We start from the raw sequence: 16467 nt of genomic DNA, 5'->3' as shown, positions 1-16467 counted from the left end.
GGAGAGCAACGTGATTCCCCTGTAGTTTGAGCAGTCTGATTTCTCGCCTTTGTTTTTGTACAGGGTGATGATGGTGGCATCACGAAGATCCTGAGGCAGTTTACCTTGGTCCCAACAAAGCTTGAAAAACTCATGCAGTTTTGTCCGTGAACTACTCTTTGCAGACGATGCCGCTTTAGTTGCCCATTCAGAGCCAGTTCTTCAGCGCTTGACGTCCTGCTTTGCGGAAACTGCCAAAATGTTTGGCCTGGAAGTCAGCCTGAAGAAAACTGAGGTCCTCCATCAGCCAGCTCCCCACCATGACTACCAGCCCCCCCACATCTCCATCGGGCACACAAAACTCAAAACGGTCAACCAGTTTACCTATCTCGGCTGCACCATTTCATCAGATGCAAGGATCGACAATGAGATAGACAACAGACTCGCCAAGGCAAATAGCGCCTTTGGAAGACTACACAAAAGAGTCTGGAAAAACAACCAACTGAAAAACCTCACAAAGATAAGCGTATACAGAGCCGTTGTCATACCACACTCCTGTTCGGCTCCGAATCATGGGTCCTCTACCGGCACCACCTACGGCTCCTAGAACGCTTCCACCAGCGTTGTCTCCGCTCCATCCTCAACATCCATTGGAGCGCTTACATCCCTAACGTCGAAGTACTCGAGATGGCAGAGGTCGACAGCATCGAGTCCACGCTGCTGAAGATCCAGCTGCGCTGGATGGGTCACGTCTCCAGAATGGAGGACCATCGCCTTCCCAAGATCGTGTTATATGGCCAGCTCTCCACTGGCCACCGTGACAGAGGTGCACCAAAGAAAAGGTACAAGGACTGCCTAAAGAAATCTCTTGGTGCCTGCCACATTGACCACCGCCAGTGGGCTGATAACGCCTCAAACCGTGCATCTTGGCGCCTCACAGTTTGGCGGGCAGCAACCTCCTTTGAAGAAGACCGCAGAGCCCACCTCACTGACAAAAGGCAAAGGAGGAAAAACCCAACACCCAACCCCAACCAACCAATTTTCCCCTGCAACCGCTGCAATCGTGTCTGCCTGTCCCGCATTGGACTTGTCAGCCACAAACGAGCCTGCAGCTGACGTGGACTTTTTACCCCCTCCATAAATCTTCGTCCGCAAAGCCAAGCCAAAGAATTCAGTTGTACAAAAAGGAGCACCAGGAAACCAAATGAAAAAGTAAACTGCTGAAAGGCCACAAAAGTTTAGAAGCAATTCCATTTCCAATATGGAACTTCACTGAGGACTTAAGTGTCAAGATACACTGAAGTTAATCAATAAAGGACTTATTTTCCCATGACGACAACATTTTTTTTTAAATTCTACTGATTATTGAAATATACTAATTCTCTATTTTGGGGGAACATAACAGAAATTAAATTTCTAAAGCAATTACTGGTACAAAATTGCTCACCTCTGCCTTGTCAGAGTCTTCATTTCCCAGTAAATCTTCATCCTCATCTCTTCCTACCTCATCTGATGGACCCCTCTGATTTTTAGGTTTATCATTGGGATCTGTAATGCTTATTGTTGTGGCATCAGGATTTGCTGCCAACAGGTTTGTAGCATCATCAAACTCTTCATTAAGCAACACATGAATGAAAAAATAAAGTATTAAAAACCATATGAATACTCTTAAGTTTTGCTGGAAAATTCATCTATGTGAAAGCTGTACAAATGGGCATTGTTGCTAATTAATGAACCTCTATTGTTGTTGCAAATTAATGAAGCTCTATGAGTCACAAAATTCATAAAGGGAGTCATGGACTGTACAAAAACAATTAATTGTGGTATACAGCTACATCAACTCATTCTTATAAACTCTGTTATAGTTCTTGACCCAATGGACACCAGCTAATTTCATCAGAAGCCTTCAAGCCACCTGTGCATTTAACAACAAGTTAAATAAACTTTTATTATTTGAATTTGAGACTTGATATTGCATCCACATAGTAAGTCACTATATTGCAGAAGAAACTAAAATACAAGTTGTAAAACAAGTAAAAATAGTCTGTTAAAAGTTGTGGGGGGCAGTGGAGGGAGCAGGGAGTGAACAGAGTGATGAGATTATGATCCAAAAATCAAGTGGCCAAAAATAGCAAAAGGTATGGGGGATGTCTGCAATGTATCCATTAGTTTAAAAGTTTTCAAAATAAATGAAGATTCATAACAGGATAAACAATCTGCTGGGACAACTCAGCAAATTGAGCAATGTCAGTGTGAGCAAAAGGATGATGGAGGAATGGAAGAAAATTGATAATGTTGATCATATCATTTCATGCTGATAAGTTCAAATATTTCAAAATTAGCAGCATAAAGGTAGAATTGTTTCCTAGGAAGGAAGACTATTGAAACAAATTAGCTTAAAAGTTTTAGAAGGTACTTTATGTCATCTGAGTGAGCTCAATACCATTGTGATAAAAACACAAATATCATAGCATTAAAAACATGTTTTTTAAAAACTTGTTACCTTGAAACTGTAATTCATCTGCCGCTGCCATTTACGTGATTGCCAGAACTAATAATTTATGAACAGATCTTTAGTTTCTGCAAAATAAAAATGTGGTAATTTAATAGGATCAGATTTAGAAAAGACAAGGCCTCACTCAAAATAGATTGTAATGAAGCTTCACTTTAACACAATGTATTTACCTACAGGTATCAGGGATATTTTATAATCAATGAAAACATTATTAAAAAAAACCAAAAGACACACGTTTAAAAATGAACACGTGGTATATGAGCTTCAACACTTTTACACCTCTATTTTATAAAGAATGCATTGGAAACGTGGACCCCAAAATAGAAAGCAAATAAAGTAATCGCGGACTAGTTACCTACAGCAATACTCTTTAAATTTAAATTTTCAGTATCAACTTCCCCAATGATAATTAAGTGGGGAAAACAAAATAAAATGCAGGAACGACCCTTAGTTTGTATTTGTTAACGAACATTTATTGGACGAAAGGGTCCTTTATGAACATTGCACCTCAAAGGATGAGGATGGGGAAAGCCTTGCTGCAAGCTGAGTGGGGCATGAAGCAACGCCGAGGGCCGAAGAGCCTGCACTGTGCTCGAGTGGGGCAAGTTTCACTTCAACTCTGATGGCTCTGTCAGGGCTGTCAACCCGACCGACCGGTCTCCACCTCGATAAGAATGTGCCCCGTCAGCAGCCTCAGAGGCAGCACCGCGGGGCGGGGCGAATAACAAGTGGGCAGAGTGTGGCTGGGCGGGGAGGTTTCCCAAGGGGAGGGGGACTGGCTGGGCAGGGGGATTACCGACGCCGCCCCCCCCCACCCCAAAAACAAACCCACCCCTTTCTTGACAAGGCTCGGGCCCTGGCCTCCCTCACCGTGGGCAGGAGCTCACACTCCTTCCCTCCTGGCAGCGGGGCGTTTTGCTTCTCCACCCAACGTCGGACCCCAATGGCGCAGCACGGGCCGGACGAGGACGACACGTCACCAGTCACCCCTCCTTAAAGGCGACGTCCTCCTTAAAGGCAACTTCATCCACCCCGACAAATCTATTCCCCACGACCACGCTGAACAGTGCTCGGCCCAAACAATGGGTCAGCCAAGCTGCGCCGCGCCCTGCTTCTATTTTGCGGGCGATCACCCCCTCCAAAACCACGAAGGCGATGATGTCTTTCTTTGTGCGCACTCACGGAGAATGACCCAGGGTCAGCTGAGAGCTCACGATCAATAAAATGGGCTGGACCTTTCGAACCGATGGAGCGTCAACCCTTCCGTGTCGAATCGAGTTGCACGGAAAGGAGGAGCAGTATTTAGTTCACAGGCTGCTGTTCAGTTCAAGGCGGACATGGGGAAATTCACTGTGTACTTGAAGACTTTGGGCCTTCTGGTCTATATCTTTCTGCAGACATTGATTGGTAAAATTATGATGCTTCTCTTTCCTGAAACCCTGAAGAAGATCGTTCTGAAAGCTGGAATGAAAAGCACCATGACACAAAATTCAAAATTTAAATATGAAGACTGGGGCCCAACATTTTTCAGTTTTAAGTTTATGAAGGTCGTGGTGCAACATCTATTAATAAATGCCGGAGATGAAGCTTTCAGTGGCACCTCTGCTCCCAATACTCGAGTCATCGACTTTGACCACAAGGAACATCGACTGCTTGATTTCTCGAAAGGTATGTATGACTTGCATCTCACTGCATGAGGCGTGTACAAAAAAAGTAACGTGCATATTTTCCTTTAGCTCAACAAATCGACTTAATCTGTGCAACCGATGGTAAAAGTACAACATGATGGTGAGTTCAGATCCAGAACAGGCAGGGACAAGCAAGCACTTGAATGCGTCCTGTTGAGGCTCAACAATCCATACTTTTCAGCATTTGTTTATAATGCTCATTGAAATGGATTCAAAGGGATAAGCAAGAATTGGGATCACCCCTTCATTTCAAAGGTTCCTTTTATTATCACGTAATGTCAGTAAAAATGTAATATACATTTGCTGTCAGGCAAGAGTCACCATGAGCATTGCCGGTGCCCCAAACAATAAGAAGCAAAAAGGAGTCCCTTTTTCATACCGTATTGTAAAATGGAAATTCCCCGGAAATTTTCCCATGAACCTGTGGTGAGAAAGATTGGCCCGGGAATTTTAAATGGGTCCAGGGCCGGGAATTTTTCCCAGACCATCAGTGTGAAGAGCCAAATGGCCAAGCAGGCAGCCGCGTGACATCAGCGCTTTGTAGGCGATGAAAATTAAAAGATACTTCCCACCAGAGAAGAGCGGGTCGCTTCGGCAGCACAATGTGGGATGAATGGTCAGCCTTGTTAACTCTAATCCATCACGCAGCTGATTTTCCCGGAGCATGAGAGATGATGCGAAACGAAGTCAGCCATTCGTCCCACATTGCGCCACCGTCGCGACGGGCCAAAGCGGCCCCGAAGTGCGGGGAGGTGGGCAACCAACCCGACCGACAAACAGCCGGGGGGAGGGAAGGAGCGGGTGGCCAAGTGACCGACGGATGGCTGAGGGGAGGGTGTGGAGAGCTTTTATTTAAGCTCTCACGACTGGAGGGAGAACAAACGCTTTTATTAGCTTATAACTCTATGGGTAGGGTCTCACAGTAGTCTTTGGAAGGATTCTGGGTTTAGGTGGGAAACTAGGGTTAGATGTGAGCAGATGGGGGTGGAGCCGGGAGGCACAACACACGACCAGTGAATCCTAGTTCACTGCATTCAGCCCTTCCTGCAGAATTTAGGGTCTGTGAATGAAGACAGAGAACATGGGTTCAGGAAAAAAAAGGTTGAAAAATATACAGTTACTTACAGATTTAAGCGATCTGGGGTTCTGGAGATCCTGGTGGAGCACCTTAGTCCCAGGGGGCCTTGGGCTCCTTGGATCTCCTGGTTCCCTTGTGAGGGAAAAGAGGTGGGCTGGGACTCCGGCCCAATGGTGGAGGGTGATGCACTTTACTCCTGAACCAGATCCCCTGAGGCCCTGACTGGGGGTGGCAAGAATGAGCTCGGTGGCTCGCAGGGCACGAGGCAACAGACCCTCTGTTCCGGCGGGTGCCAGGTCCCTGATGGAGACGGTGTCCTCTCTGCCATTGGGTACTCCACATAGGCATATGTGGGATTAGCATGGAGCAGTTTCACCCTTTCCACTGGGGTGGGGGGTCAGTCTTGCTTCTCCTCACGTGCTTCCTGAGAAGGACTGGACCAGGAGTGGTGAGCCAGGTTTGGAATGTGGTTCCCGATGTTGACCTTCTTTCAAAATTGAATAGGAGCTCGTGAGGAGTAGCGTTGGTCGCGGTACATACTATCAACCAGATGGAATGGAGTGCCAATGGGAGGACTTCCTGCCAGCGTGAGTCTGGAAGGCCTTTTGACCAGGAACAGTTTGACAGTCTTCCAGACCATAGCATTCTCCTTTTCAACCTGCCCATTCCCCTGGGGGTTGTGGGTAGTGGTCCTGCTGGATTTGATGCCCCTCACCAGCAGGTACTGATGTAGCTCATCACTCATAAAGGATGAGCCCCAGTTGCTATGAATATAGCTGGGATACCCGAACAGGGCAAAAATGGAATCTAGGGCCTTTATGAATGACGAAGTGGATGTGTCTGGACATGGAATGGTGAACAAGAAGCGGGAGTACTCATCAATGATGGGAAGAAAGTGTTCCTGTTCGTGGAGGGGAGGTCCCTTAAAATCAACCCTGAGCCGTTCAAAGAGCCTGGATGACTTGATCAGGTGTAGCTTTGCGAGACTGTAGAAATGCAGCTTGCACTCCTCGCAGACCTGGTCATTTCCCTGACGTCTTCCATGGAGTAGGGCAGGTTGCAGGCCTTGACAAAATGAGCCATGTGGGTAACCCCTGGTTGGCAGAGCTCATTATGCAGAGACCACAGTTGCCCGGTGTATGCAGAGGCACAGCTTCCTCTGGATAAGACATCTGCAGGGTATTAAGGGCTCCTGGCCAATAGACAATGTCAAAATTGTAGCAATTTTGTCATTTTTGATTTTGCTCCTCTTACATTATTAAACATGAATGCGACCGAGCGCTGGTCAGTGAGGAGCATAAATTTCCTACCAGCCAGGTAGTATCTCAAGTGCCTCACAGCTTCTACAATGGCTTGAGCCTCCTTTTCCACCGATGGGTTCCGGAGTTCGTGGCCTTGTAATGTCTGAGCCTGGTTGAGGGTCGCAGCCAGGGCTGCGTCCAAAACATCGCTTTCCACTTGGAAAAGTACATTCTCATCCACCACATGCATGGCGGCTTTCATAATGTGATTCCAGAGGTAGTTAAAAGCCATTTGGACTTCAGGCGAGATAGGGAAATTAGTGGCTTTTAAGAGAGGGCAAACCTTATCAGCGTATTGAAGGATCCACTGGGCATAATATGAGAAAAATCCTAGACATCTCCTCAAAGCCTTTGTGGTCCAGGGGATGGGGAGCTCTAACAGGGGACGCATCCTATCAGGATCGGGGCCAATTATGCCATTCACTAAGTAGCCAAGGATAGCCAGACGTTTAGTCCTGAACACACACTTGTCAGAGTAAGGTTCAGTGCTTTCACCACGTGGAGAAAACTCTGGAGGTTGGCATCATGGTCTTCCAAGGTGTGGCTGCAGATGGTGATGTTAGCGAGTTAGGGGAATGAAGCCTTCGCCCAATACTCATCCACCATTCTGTACATCTGCCTCTGGAGGATAGAAACCCTGTTAGTGATATCAAAAGGGACCCTCTGGAATTGATAGAGATGACTGTTGGCCTCAAATGCCGTATATGGATGTTCCTCAGAATGGATTGGCAGCTGGTGATAAGCAGCTTTTAGGTTGATGGTCAAATAGACCCGATACTGCACAATATCATTCACCATGTCTGAAATTCGAGGAAGGGGGTATGCGTCCAGGAGTGTGTACCGATTAATAGTTTGGCTATAGTCAATTACTAGCCTGGACATGTTTTCCCCTTTCACCACTACCACTTGCGCTCACCACGGGCTGGAGCTAGGTTTGATGATACCTTCGTTGAGTAGACATTGTGTCTCAGTCTTTATAAAATCTCGGTCTGCTGTGCTGGTAGCAATAGATTTGCAGTCCGAGGACAGGTTTGGGAAGAGAGGTGGGGGATCGATATTCAGTGTGGAGAGGCTGCATGTGGGTTCTGATTTTAGGGACCCTCCATTCCAAACCGTTACAGGGGGGAGGGGACCAGAATAGTCCAAGGTCACACTTCAGGTGACACAGGAAGTCCAGACTCAACAACACCAGAGCACACAATTCATCAAGTATATGAAGCTTTTAGTAGAGCCTGTGTCAGTTAGGCATTTAATGGCATTTACCTTCACAGTCACTATCCAGTTGCTGAGCTGGTGAGGTCTGTCCTGATCTAGGACCATCAAGGCTAGGACCCCGGAGACACCATGCTCTTCACTCGAGTGACCCCCACCGTCATGGGTTACCCTGCGTGGGTAAGATGATGTTGACCTTGTAGCACAGCAAGATGGCTGCCCTCCTTCCTCCTCTGACGATGATGGTGCCAAGTTTGAATTTGGGTCACGGCAAGATGGCCACCGAACCTTTTTGCGCCATTTCCTCACTGTCAATGCCACCCTCCATCGGCGTGTAGCACACCAAGTGGGTTCGCATGAATTTGGGGCAGACAGCTCGGGACTGGAATTGGGTCCGGGAGTGGTTCAGACGTGGACTTTCCCGGGCTTCCCCTCGCGCTGCGAACCCTCACGCAATGCCCTTTCTTGCCATAGCTAGAACACACAGAGTCTTTACAGGCAACGAGATCGGGAATGCTGGCTCTTGCCGCAGAAAAAGCACTCTCTAGCACGGGAAGTGGCAGTCGTTAGGGCAGGGGTAGCAGGAGCAGCCAGCCCTTGGAAGGGTTCACCTGGGTGAGCAAGCTTGCTAGCTTTGAGGTCGTCGTTCTCGAGCTTGGCATGTTCCAACAATTTGGCCAGTTCAACATGGCTAGTCAGGTCCTTTTTTCCTGACTCGAGCAGTCGCTGCCTCATGTAACCGCGTCAGGGGACAGAGGGTTGATCAGCAGCATCCCTGGCTTGAGTAGCACTTCCATCGTTTAGGGAATAAGCTCATAAAATTGTAGTGCGAATAAAAACTCACAACTGGAGGGAGAATAAACGCTTTTATTAGCTTATAACTATGAGCAGGGTTTCACAGTAGTCTTCAGAAGGGTTCTGGGTTTCGACAGGACACCAGGGTTATATGTGAGCAGATGGGGGCAGAGCCAGCCATCAGCACAATACACTACTGCAGGACAGGCAAGCGACCTACCGACGGCCAGGAGGGAGGGACCAGGTGGGCGAGTGACTGATGATCGACTGGGGGGGAGGGAGCAGGCAGGCGAGCAACCAACCTACCAATGGGAGGGAGGGAGTGAGCGAGCGAGTGACTAATCTACTGATGGCCGGGAAGGAGGGAGTGGGTGGGCAGTTGGGGGTGGGACTCCCCCTAAATTGCTGGGGAGGGTGAATACCCATGAATTTGGACTGCAGTGTGAAAGGCCTGGGAGAACTGAGAATTTCTCCAGGAAAATTAGGGTCACCGTTTGCCTGTGGGGTGAAATCGCCAAATGAGCGTCTGTGAATTCAGGTCCCGAGCTCCTGCAGCCACACGAGACTTTAGTTCTCAGGCAACCTGAGCTCCAGATCCAAACTCCCAATACAACCAGGAAATCGTCAGCACCTGAGGCCCTTAGGACCCATTCTTGGCCTCAGCACACCTTTGAATCCCAGTTCTGATAGCTGGTTTCCAAGTCATGCAGGAAGGTAAACAACTTTAAGGGTTTGTTTTATCAGAATTTATGAACGGGTCACAAAATTCATTGTTTTGGAGCAGCTTTACAGTGCAAATATTGCTATAAATTTATTTCAGAACTAAATAGCGCAAGAAAATAAGTGAAAGTCTGTGGTTCATTATTCATTGAGAAATCTTATGGCAGAGGGATAAACATTGTCCTTGCGTCTCAAGGTGCTGTGTTTCAGGCTCTCGTACCTTTTTCGTGATGTTAGTAGTGTGAAGAGGACATGATCTGGCTGATGGGTTCACCAATTAATTAGTGCAATGTTGTTTATTCGAGATAAGAATTCAGTAACATGTAACCCGACGCTAGCCTGTGTTTTATTCTGCATTATTGACTCTCACATAATTTAGGAAAATCACTGATGTGTAATACAGGAAAGCCACTTATAAAAGACACATTAGATATAACTAAGATGCATTTCACTGCTTTCAGCTGCTCCCATCAAGAAAGAGATACAGGAGCATCAGAGCCAGCACCATCAGGCTGAGAAACAGCTTTTTCCCACTCTCATATTCATGAAACAATATGAATACTTGTCCTGCATATGTATTGTTGTCTGTATGTGAGTTGTTTGGTTGTACATCTGCATGCTTGCACCAAGGTCCAGACAATGCCATTTCATCAGGTTGTACTGTGCAATCAGTTAATAATAAACTTGACTAAAGTTGAATAAACTTGAATAAAGCACTTCCATCTCTATATGAACTCTTTTTAAAAAAAAAGCTAAACAATTAAACTCCCAAACCCTTTCTCCAAAATTTTGATTTGTTTTACAAGTACAGTATATATGCAGCTCTCTTTAATAAATTTACTGAGATCATCCTTTTGTGTTAGGCATTACAGATCATTTACTCATTGTGTAAATATTTTTCATCTTCACACATAAGTCATTCTAATCGTCATTCTCTTTGGGAAAAATAAATATGCAAAAAAATCCATTGGTTAGAAATATTTATCATGCATTATTTTCATATTCATCTAATGCAATCTGCTTTGGCAGATAATTGTATTCTCACAACTCTTTTGGTAACAGATTAAATTTTCTTTCTAGATAACCAACCACTGGTATTGAATTTCGGAAGTTGCTCCTGACCTCCATTTCTCTTCAAGTTTGATGAGTTCAAAAGACTTGTCAAAGACTTCAGCTCAAAAGCTGATTTCCTCATTGTGTACATTCAAGAGGCACATGCCACAGGTATAGAGGTTCTCAAGCATACCATTTTAAACTATCTTCAATGTATGCTGAAGGGTTAGTGATAGAATTTCTGCAGAGCTGCCATCCATGGTAACAAGTTGCCCACCCACTAAATCCACACTTACCGGGTAGAAGCAATTTTCAAGGGGAGATTGGCAAGATCTAAAGTAATGCAATCTCACTAATTGTCAATTAACCGTCAGGTCTTATTGAAACGCTTTGAAACCCATTCATGCCATTCCTTAGACTAAACTAGTTATCAAAACTATCAAAAAATTGATTGACTGTCAGACATTCATAAAGAAAAAGAAATCCAAGGTCAATTAAAATGTACTGCCATAAACTTAGTTTTAGGGAAACATTTTGGGTTCAGTGATCATAATGCCATTAATTTAAAGTTAATTATGGATAAGGAGAAAGGCCAATTTTGAGGAAATGGGAAATGAGCAAGTGTGGAATGGCACAAGTTGTTTTCTGGCAAGGATATGTCTGGTAAGTGGAAGGCCTTCAAAGGTGAAATTTTGAGAACAGGTTCTCTTTTACTGTCAGGATAAAAGGCAAAGTTAACAGACATAGGGAACCTTGATTTTCGATGGATATTGGGGATGAGAGAGGAATAGGCAACAAGGAGCAAATGAGATGCTTGAGGAATATTAAAAAAATGTAAAAGTTAAGAAGGAAATCAGGACTAAAAGAAGATATGAGTTTGCTTTGGCAGACAATGTGAAAGAAAATCCTAAGGCAGGGGTGTCAAACTCAAATTCACGGAGGGCCAAACTTAAAAACTTGGACTAAGTCGAGGGCCGAACTAAATATTTATTGAAAATTTTCAACAACATCTGCATGTTTTCTCTTCTTTCAACATATGTAATGTTAAACTTTAGGATATAACTTTAGGAGGATAATGTTACAGGTCAGGAGTAGGTAGCTCAAGTTCACCCTTTGCTTGACCTGAGGGAAACCTATTTGGTCCCTGTGGAGATGTAGTCAGCAATCACAGGCTGTGTCCATTTTGGCCTGCATCAGGACTCAGCATTTCCTGCTCACTCCTCAGGCTCTAGTCCTCTATTCACCCTCAACTCATCATCCCTCTACCTGACCAGTCCTTTACCCAACCTCTACTCACCCCTCACTCCACTCGCTCTGCCTCTACCCACCCCATCCTATACATGCCCCTCTACTGCCTCTCCCCTCAACCTGTTCCTCCCTCTACCCGTCTCTCACCCTCTAATCACCCCTCCCCTACTCGCCCTGGCCCTCCCCTTTTACCTCTTCCCTATCCACCCCTCCTTCTACTCATCCCTCCCTCTAACTGCCCCTCGCACCACCATAACTTTCCCTGCCCATTACTCCTCACCTACACCCTCAGGCCACCCCTGCTTACCCACCCACTCAGGCCCAGCGCGCTGCCAATCAGCCTTTGCGGAACAGCGGGGGCCGTGCGCAGCCTGCCATGTCCGTCGCGCCGACAGGAAATCACAAGCGCTCGCCAATCCGCCACACCGCTCGACAAGTGGGAGAAGTGACTGGTTGTGCGGGGAGCCTTCCAACTGGCTTGCCGGCTGATGACATCGACAGACTTCTCGTGTTACAATTTTGTTTTCCCCGTTCTCAAAGTTTGCACGGTCAACCTGCAACACTGTTGCTCCCTCCGCGTCCCGTGGATCTGATGCCCGGGTGTTGTTAGGATTCCCAGCAGAAGGTTTGTGGAACTTTACCATTCTGGATTCCTTTTTGAGAATATTCTGGCCATCTTTTAAGGGGGGTGGTTTTAGGGGGAAGGGGATAGTTAGGGGGTGGGGAAGGATGTGCAATGAAGGGGGAGGATGGTGGGGGTGACATTACCAAAAAACAGCATCGGCTCTCGCTGCAGGGCAGGCCACCTCTAATACATCTTTGAAATGATCTTGCGGGCCAAATATTTGGCCCGCGGGCCAGGTTTGACATGTGTGTCCTAAGGGTTTCTACAGGTATATTAAGAGCAAAATGAGAGTAAGGACCAAATTGGTCTCCTTGTACCCAGTAGAGATGGGACAGATCTTAAATGTGTTTTTTGCATCAGTATTGACTCAGAATACTGGCACAGAGTCAAGGGAAGTAAGGAAAACAAGCAGTGAGATTATTGAACCTATACATATTAAAGAGGAGGTGCTTGCTGTCTTAAATAAGGGTAGATAAATCCCCAAGGCCTGACAAGATATCCCCTAGGACCTTGATGGAGGCTAGACTAGAAATTGCAGGGGGCCCTATAATATACATCTTTTAAAGATTTTCTATTTATTAATACAATATTTAAAATGTCCTTAGCCAGTTTAGGGGGAACATTAGTTGGAACTTCTTCACACAGAGAAAAGTAGGAGTGTGGATCAAGCTACCAGCTGAAGTGGTGAATTCAGGCTCGATTTTAATATTTCAGAAAAAAAAAATGAACAGGTCCATGGATGAATGGGAGGGGTATGAAGCACTGTGGACTGGGTGCAAGTCAGTGGGACGAGGCAGAATAATAATTTGGCACTGACTAGAAGGGCTGAAGAGCCTGTTTTCTGTGCTGTAATGTTCTATGGTTCTGTTAGTTCTAAAATGTAACATTTAACATATTTAACCTGACAATTAAGTGTTACAAGCCCAAAGGACCCCAAAACCCAGCAGCAATAGATATTCACCAAGACAAGTAGTTACTTAAACAAAAGTTGTATCTTTAAACATGAAAACAGAATCAAACTTTAACTTATCTCTATACTTAACAAACCTAAATGAACCCATTTTAATTCTAAGCGCACGTGTATGATGTGTGTATAAATTTTAAGAAAAGTTCTTTGCTTCACAGTTCAATCTCACTTCTCCTTCTTCCAAGTTCTCTGGTTGCAGGCAATTCTTATACTGTGCCTAGAATTTAACAAGTATAAAGTTCATCAGGCTTTGATGCTCGAAAGGTAAATGTTTACCAGTCAGGAAGGTTCTTTGGAGGTTTGCAGAGAGATGTTTGTTGTTCCAGGATATCCACAACTGAGGTACCACCATTAGTCACCTCTCTCATTAATGAAATTTGCCCCGTCAGGGTTCTCCAGATGATAACCTCTTTCTTTCAGGCTACTGCGGAGTTCCTTTCTGTTCCACTTATTCCAAGAGAAACATCAGACAAATAGCACTCCCACCCATCTGCCACACTGGAGCTTTGTTTACAACAAGCTTTTCCTGGCTTGTTTCAGCTGTGACTATTCAGTGTCACACACACACTGGCTGAGAGAGCTTGTGAAGCTTGTCTTCTCTCTCTCTCTCTCCCCAAATGAGACTGCTAGAAAGCCCATGTGACTCTCTCACTTGCAAAATCCCCCACCTTCTTCAGCAAACCACAAGTTATCCTTCTGCTCCCATCTGTTGTCCTAGATAAACAAAACCCAGGAGTAACTTTTCTGTGAGCTCTCTAGGTACTTGCAAACAGCCAGTTTGTCTCCTCCAAGACAATGGTCTATTCATTTCATGACATCATTTCAATTAGCACCTACTTGCAAAATGTGCATAAAATTCTCCATTGTTTCTGTAAAGTTCACTGAATATGAATTCTTCAATATTTCAAATAAGATTTGTTTTAAAATGTGTGTATGTATGTAACCTACTCTAATTTTACCAATTATCTCCCAAATATATATTCCATTACAGAAGTCAAAAAACCAATCACCCTCTCAGCCACTTCTCTCCATTGAAATTAATGCAATTGCTGAATCTGTGCAGTCTAACCAAGTGTCCAATATTGGAGCACAGCACATTTTAATGCTGATGAATGTGCAGATATTTGGAACTTTCTCATTCAGGAAGGTTTGCAGTTGAAAAGTTAAAAGAGCTGTTTTTCAATAGAAATTTGAAACCATTAAATCACCAGCTATTTTTAATTGTCTAGGAAGTCCCCATGCTATGATGGGCTTTCGTCCCAGAGAACTGTTTTAAGTCAGAAATGATCAGCAACAGTGTATGTGAGAGGAGCACAGAAACACCTGTGACTGGAGAGCAAACAGGTGTAGGGAGCACAGCCATCTGACAACCTTACTGACCACTGGGTAAGCTGATGAATCTGCTCAAAGCCCCAGCTGTGCATGTTGTCCTGGTCTTGTGGCTTGCAGGCCTGAACTACTCATTTACTGAGCAGTTGTAAATGGAATTGAATACTGGGCAATCACTACCTGCCATCCCCACTTCTTATCATAGGATAGAAAGAAATCCTAGATGAAGTAGCTCAAGGCAATTGGCTTAGTAGACTGGTCTTAAGGTTTGGCTGTCTTATTACTAAAATGGGGCTGTAACAATTGATACATAGCAATCTTTCTTTAATGAAGAGTCCAATTTCTGGTGGAAGAACTACAAAACCAATTTTGCGTCAGCTTAATAATGGTTATGGCTCCTTAACCATTATTTAGGTCTATCATCTGGGCTTCTTACTCAAAATGATCTCAGCTTTTATATCTTTTAAAAGTGGTATAGTTCTTGTGAAGTCTTATTATTTGCTTAATTTTATTGCTATTTGTTTCAGATGGCTGGGCTTTCAAAAACAATGTGGATATTAAAAAACATCAAACACTAAGTGATCGTATGAATGCTGCAAGCCTGCTCCTAAAAGAGGAGCCACCCTGTCCAATAGTAATCGACTCAATTGATAATATGGCCAGTTCCAAATATGGGGCTATGCCAGAAAGACTGTATGTGGTGCTCAATGGCAAAATCATTTACAAGGTAACTGACTATCCTTTGAAGGTCAAATCCAAACAAGAGTTTCACTGATATTTGTTTCTATCAAAGTACAACACACAGATGAATGCATCAAAATTCATGCTATACATCTATCCCACATGTCCCTGTGCATTGATGCGATGATGCGACTGTTGTTTTATTGAATCTCTCGCCTGTCTATTCTCTCTTTTTCTTAAACATTTTAGAAAGAAAATATGCTTTCAACTCTTACTACAAAGGAGACAAAATAGTTAGGCCTTGGACAAATATCAGCTGTTCAACCAGATTGGATTATTGTAAAATATGTATCCAAGGGAAAGGTGGTTCTTTGGGACTTGGCAAGGCTGTTGACTTAGAAGATGAGAGGTGCAATTAAGTACATCTTCAATTTAAATTTAGGCATACAGCATGGTAAAAGGCCATTTCGGCCCATGAGACCGTGTTGCCCAATTACACCTACAATCCCCGATAAGTTTTGAATAGTAAGAGGCCCCGGGAAAAACCCATGCAGACAGAGAGAACGCACCAACTCCTTACAGACAGTACAGGGTTCATACCCTAGTCCCGATCACTGGAGCTGTAACAGCATTGCACTAACCACTACACTAACCGTTAATGTTCTAAATCATGGAAATGTAAACATTAATGCTTGAATTTTACTTTTTGCAGCCATGTATTTTTGCATTTTGTAAATGGACCAAGAACTAAAATGAAGGGAAGATTTAGTGTTAATATAAACAATGAAGATGGGGAGAAAATGAAATTTTTAATGAGCTACTAAAAGAAAATTGACTTAAGAATGTGTAAGGCAGACAATGTTCATGGGTTTTATAATAAAACCTTTGGGTGTTTTGACTTCTAAATCCAAGTTTAACAATAGAATGACCTTGCTCAAGTTTAAATAAAATTGTACCAGATGCCAGAATGCTGGCTCTTCGTCGTCTTGAATAAGTTGCATTTGCCCTACAAGTTAATATAATCCACAGAATCAACTGTTCACATACACAGAAAATCTTAAGATTTTGATTAAAACTACAGTATTTCTATATTGATAACATTAATCAATTGTATTTTTGCTATTTTTTTTGTTAATTTACCATAAAAAGGAATTTAAACACAGATCTAGAAAACCTTTTCTGTACATAGGAAACACGGGTTTGCAACAATACAACATTACTGATGAGAATAAATGGTGTACTATGGATCAAAGACAAGGCAAATAAATGTCCTAAA

General features: G+C 44.2%; 2 protein-coding genes across 6 annotated transcripts in view; one reads left to right on the top strand and one right to left on the bottom strand.

The window, feature by feature from the left end:
* LOC138763615 (protein YIPF1-like) overlaps positions 1-3693 on the bottom strand; it is a 24245-nt gene extending 20552 nt beyond the window's left edge. For 2 of the 5 annotated variants that reach the window (XM_069938078.1, XM_069938077.1), the window contains exons 1-3: positions 3365-3693; positions 2483-2559; positions 1427-1590 (exon numbers count right to left, since the gene is read on the bottom strand). In XM_069938078.1, the coding sequence (XP_069794179.1) occupies positions 1427-1590; positions 2483-2513 (195 nt within the window). In that variant the 5' untranslated portion in view covers positions 2514-2559; positions 3365-3693. Of the gene's footprint in view, positions 1-1426; positions 1591-2482; positions 2560-3001; positions 3144-3326 lie in introns of those variants that run through there. The other 3 variants (XM_069938075.1, XM_069938074.1, XM_069938076.1) reach the window with 3 other exon arrangements.
* The window catches only part of dio1 (iodothyronine deiodinase 1), a 15158-nt gene continuing 2235 nt past the window's right edge, over positions 3545-16467 (top strand). The window contains exons 1-3 of the mRNA XM_069938079.1: positions 3545-4162; positions 10369-10512; positions 15038-15237. Of these exons, the coding sequence (XP_069794180.1) occupies positions 3832-4162; positions 10369-10512; positions 15038-15237 (675 nt within the window). The 5' untranslated portion in view covers positions 3545-3831. The remainder of the gene's footprint in view (positions 4163-10368; positions 10513-15037; positions 15238-16467) is intronic.

The sequence above is a fragment of the Narcine bancroftii genome, chromosome 5 (genome assembly GCF_036971445.1).
Source record: "Narcine bancroftii isolate sNarBan1 chromosome 5, sNarBan1.hap1, whole genome shotgun sequence".
Taxonomy (NCBI): domain Eukaryota; kingdom Metazoa; phylum Chordata; class Chondrichthyes; order Torpediniformes; family Narcinidae; genus Narcine; species Narcine bancroftii.
Note: the sequence above shows the minus strand (reverse complement) of the source record. Positions and strands in the feature narration are given on the sequence as shown.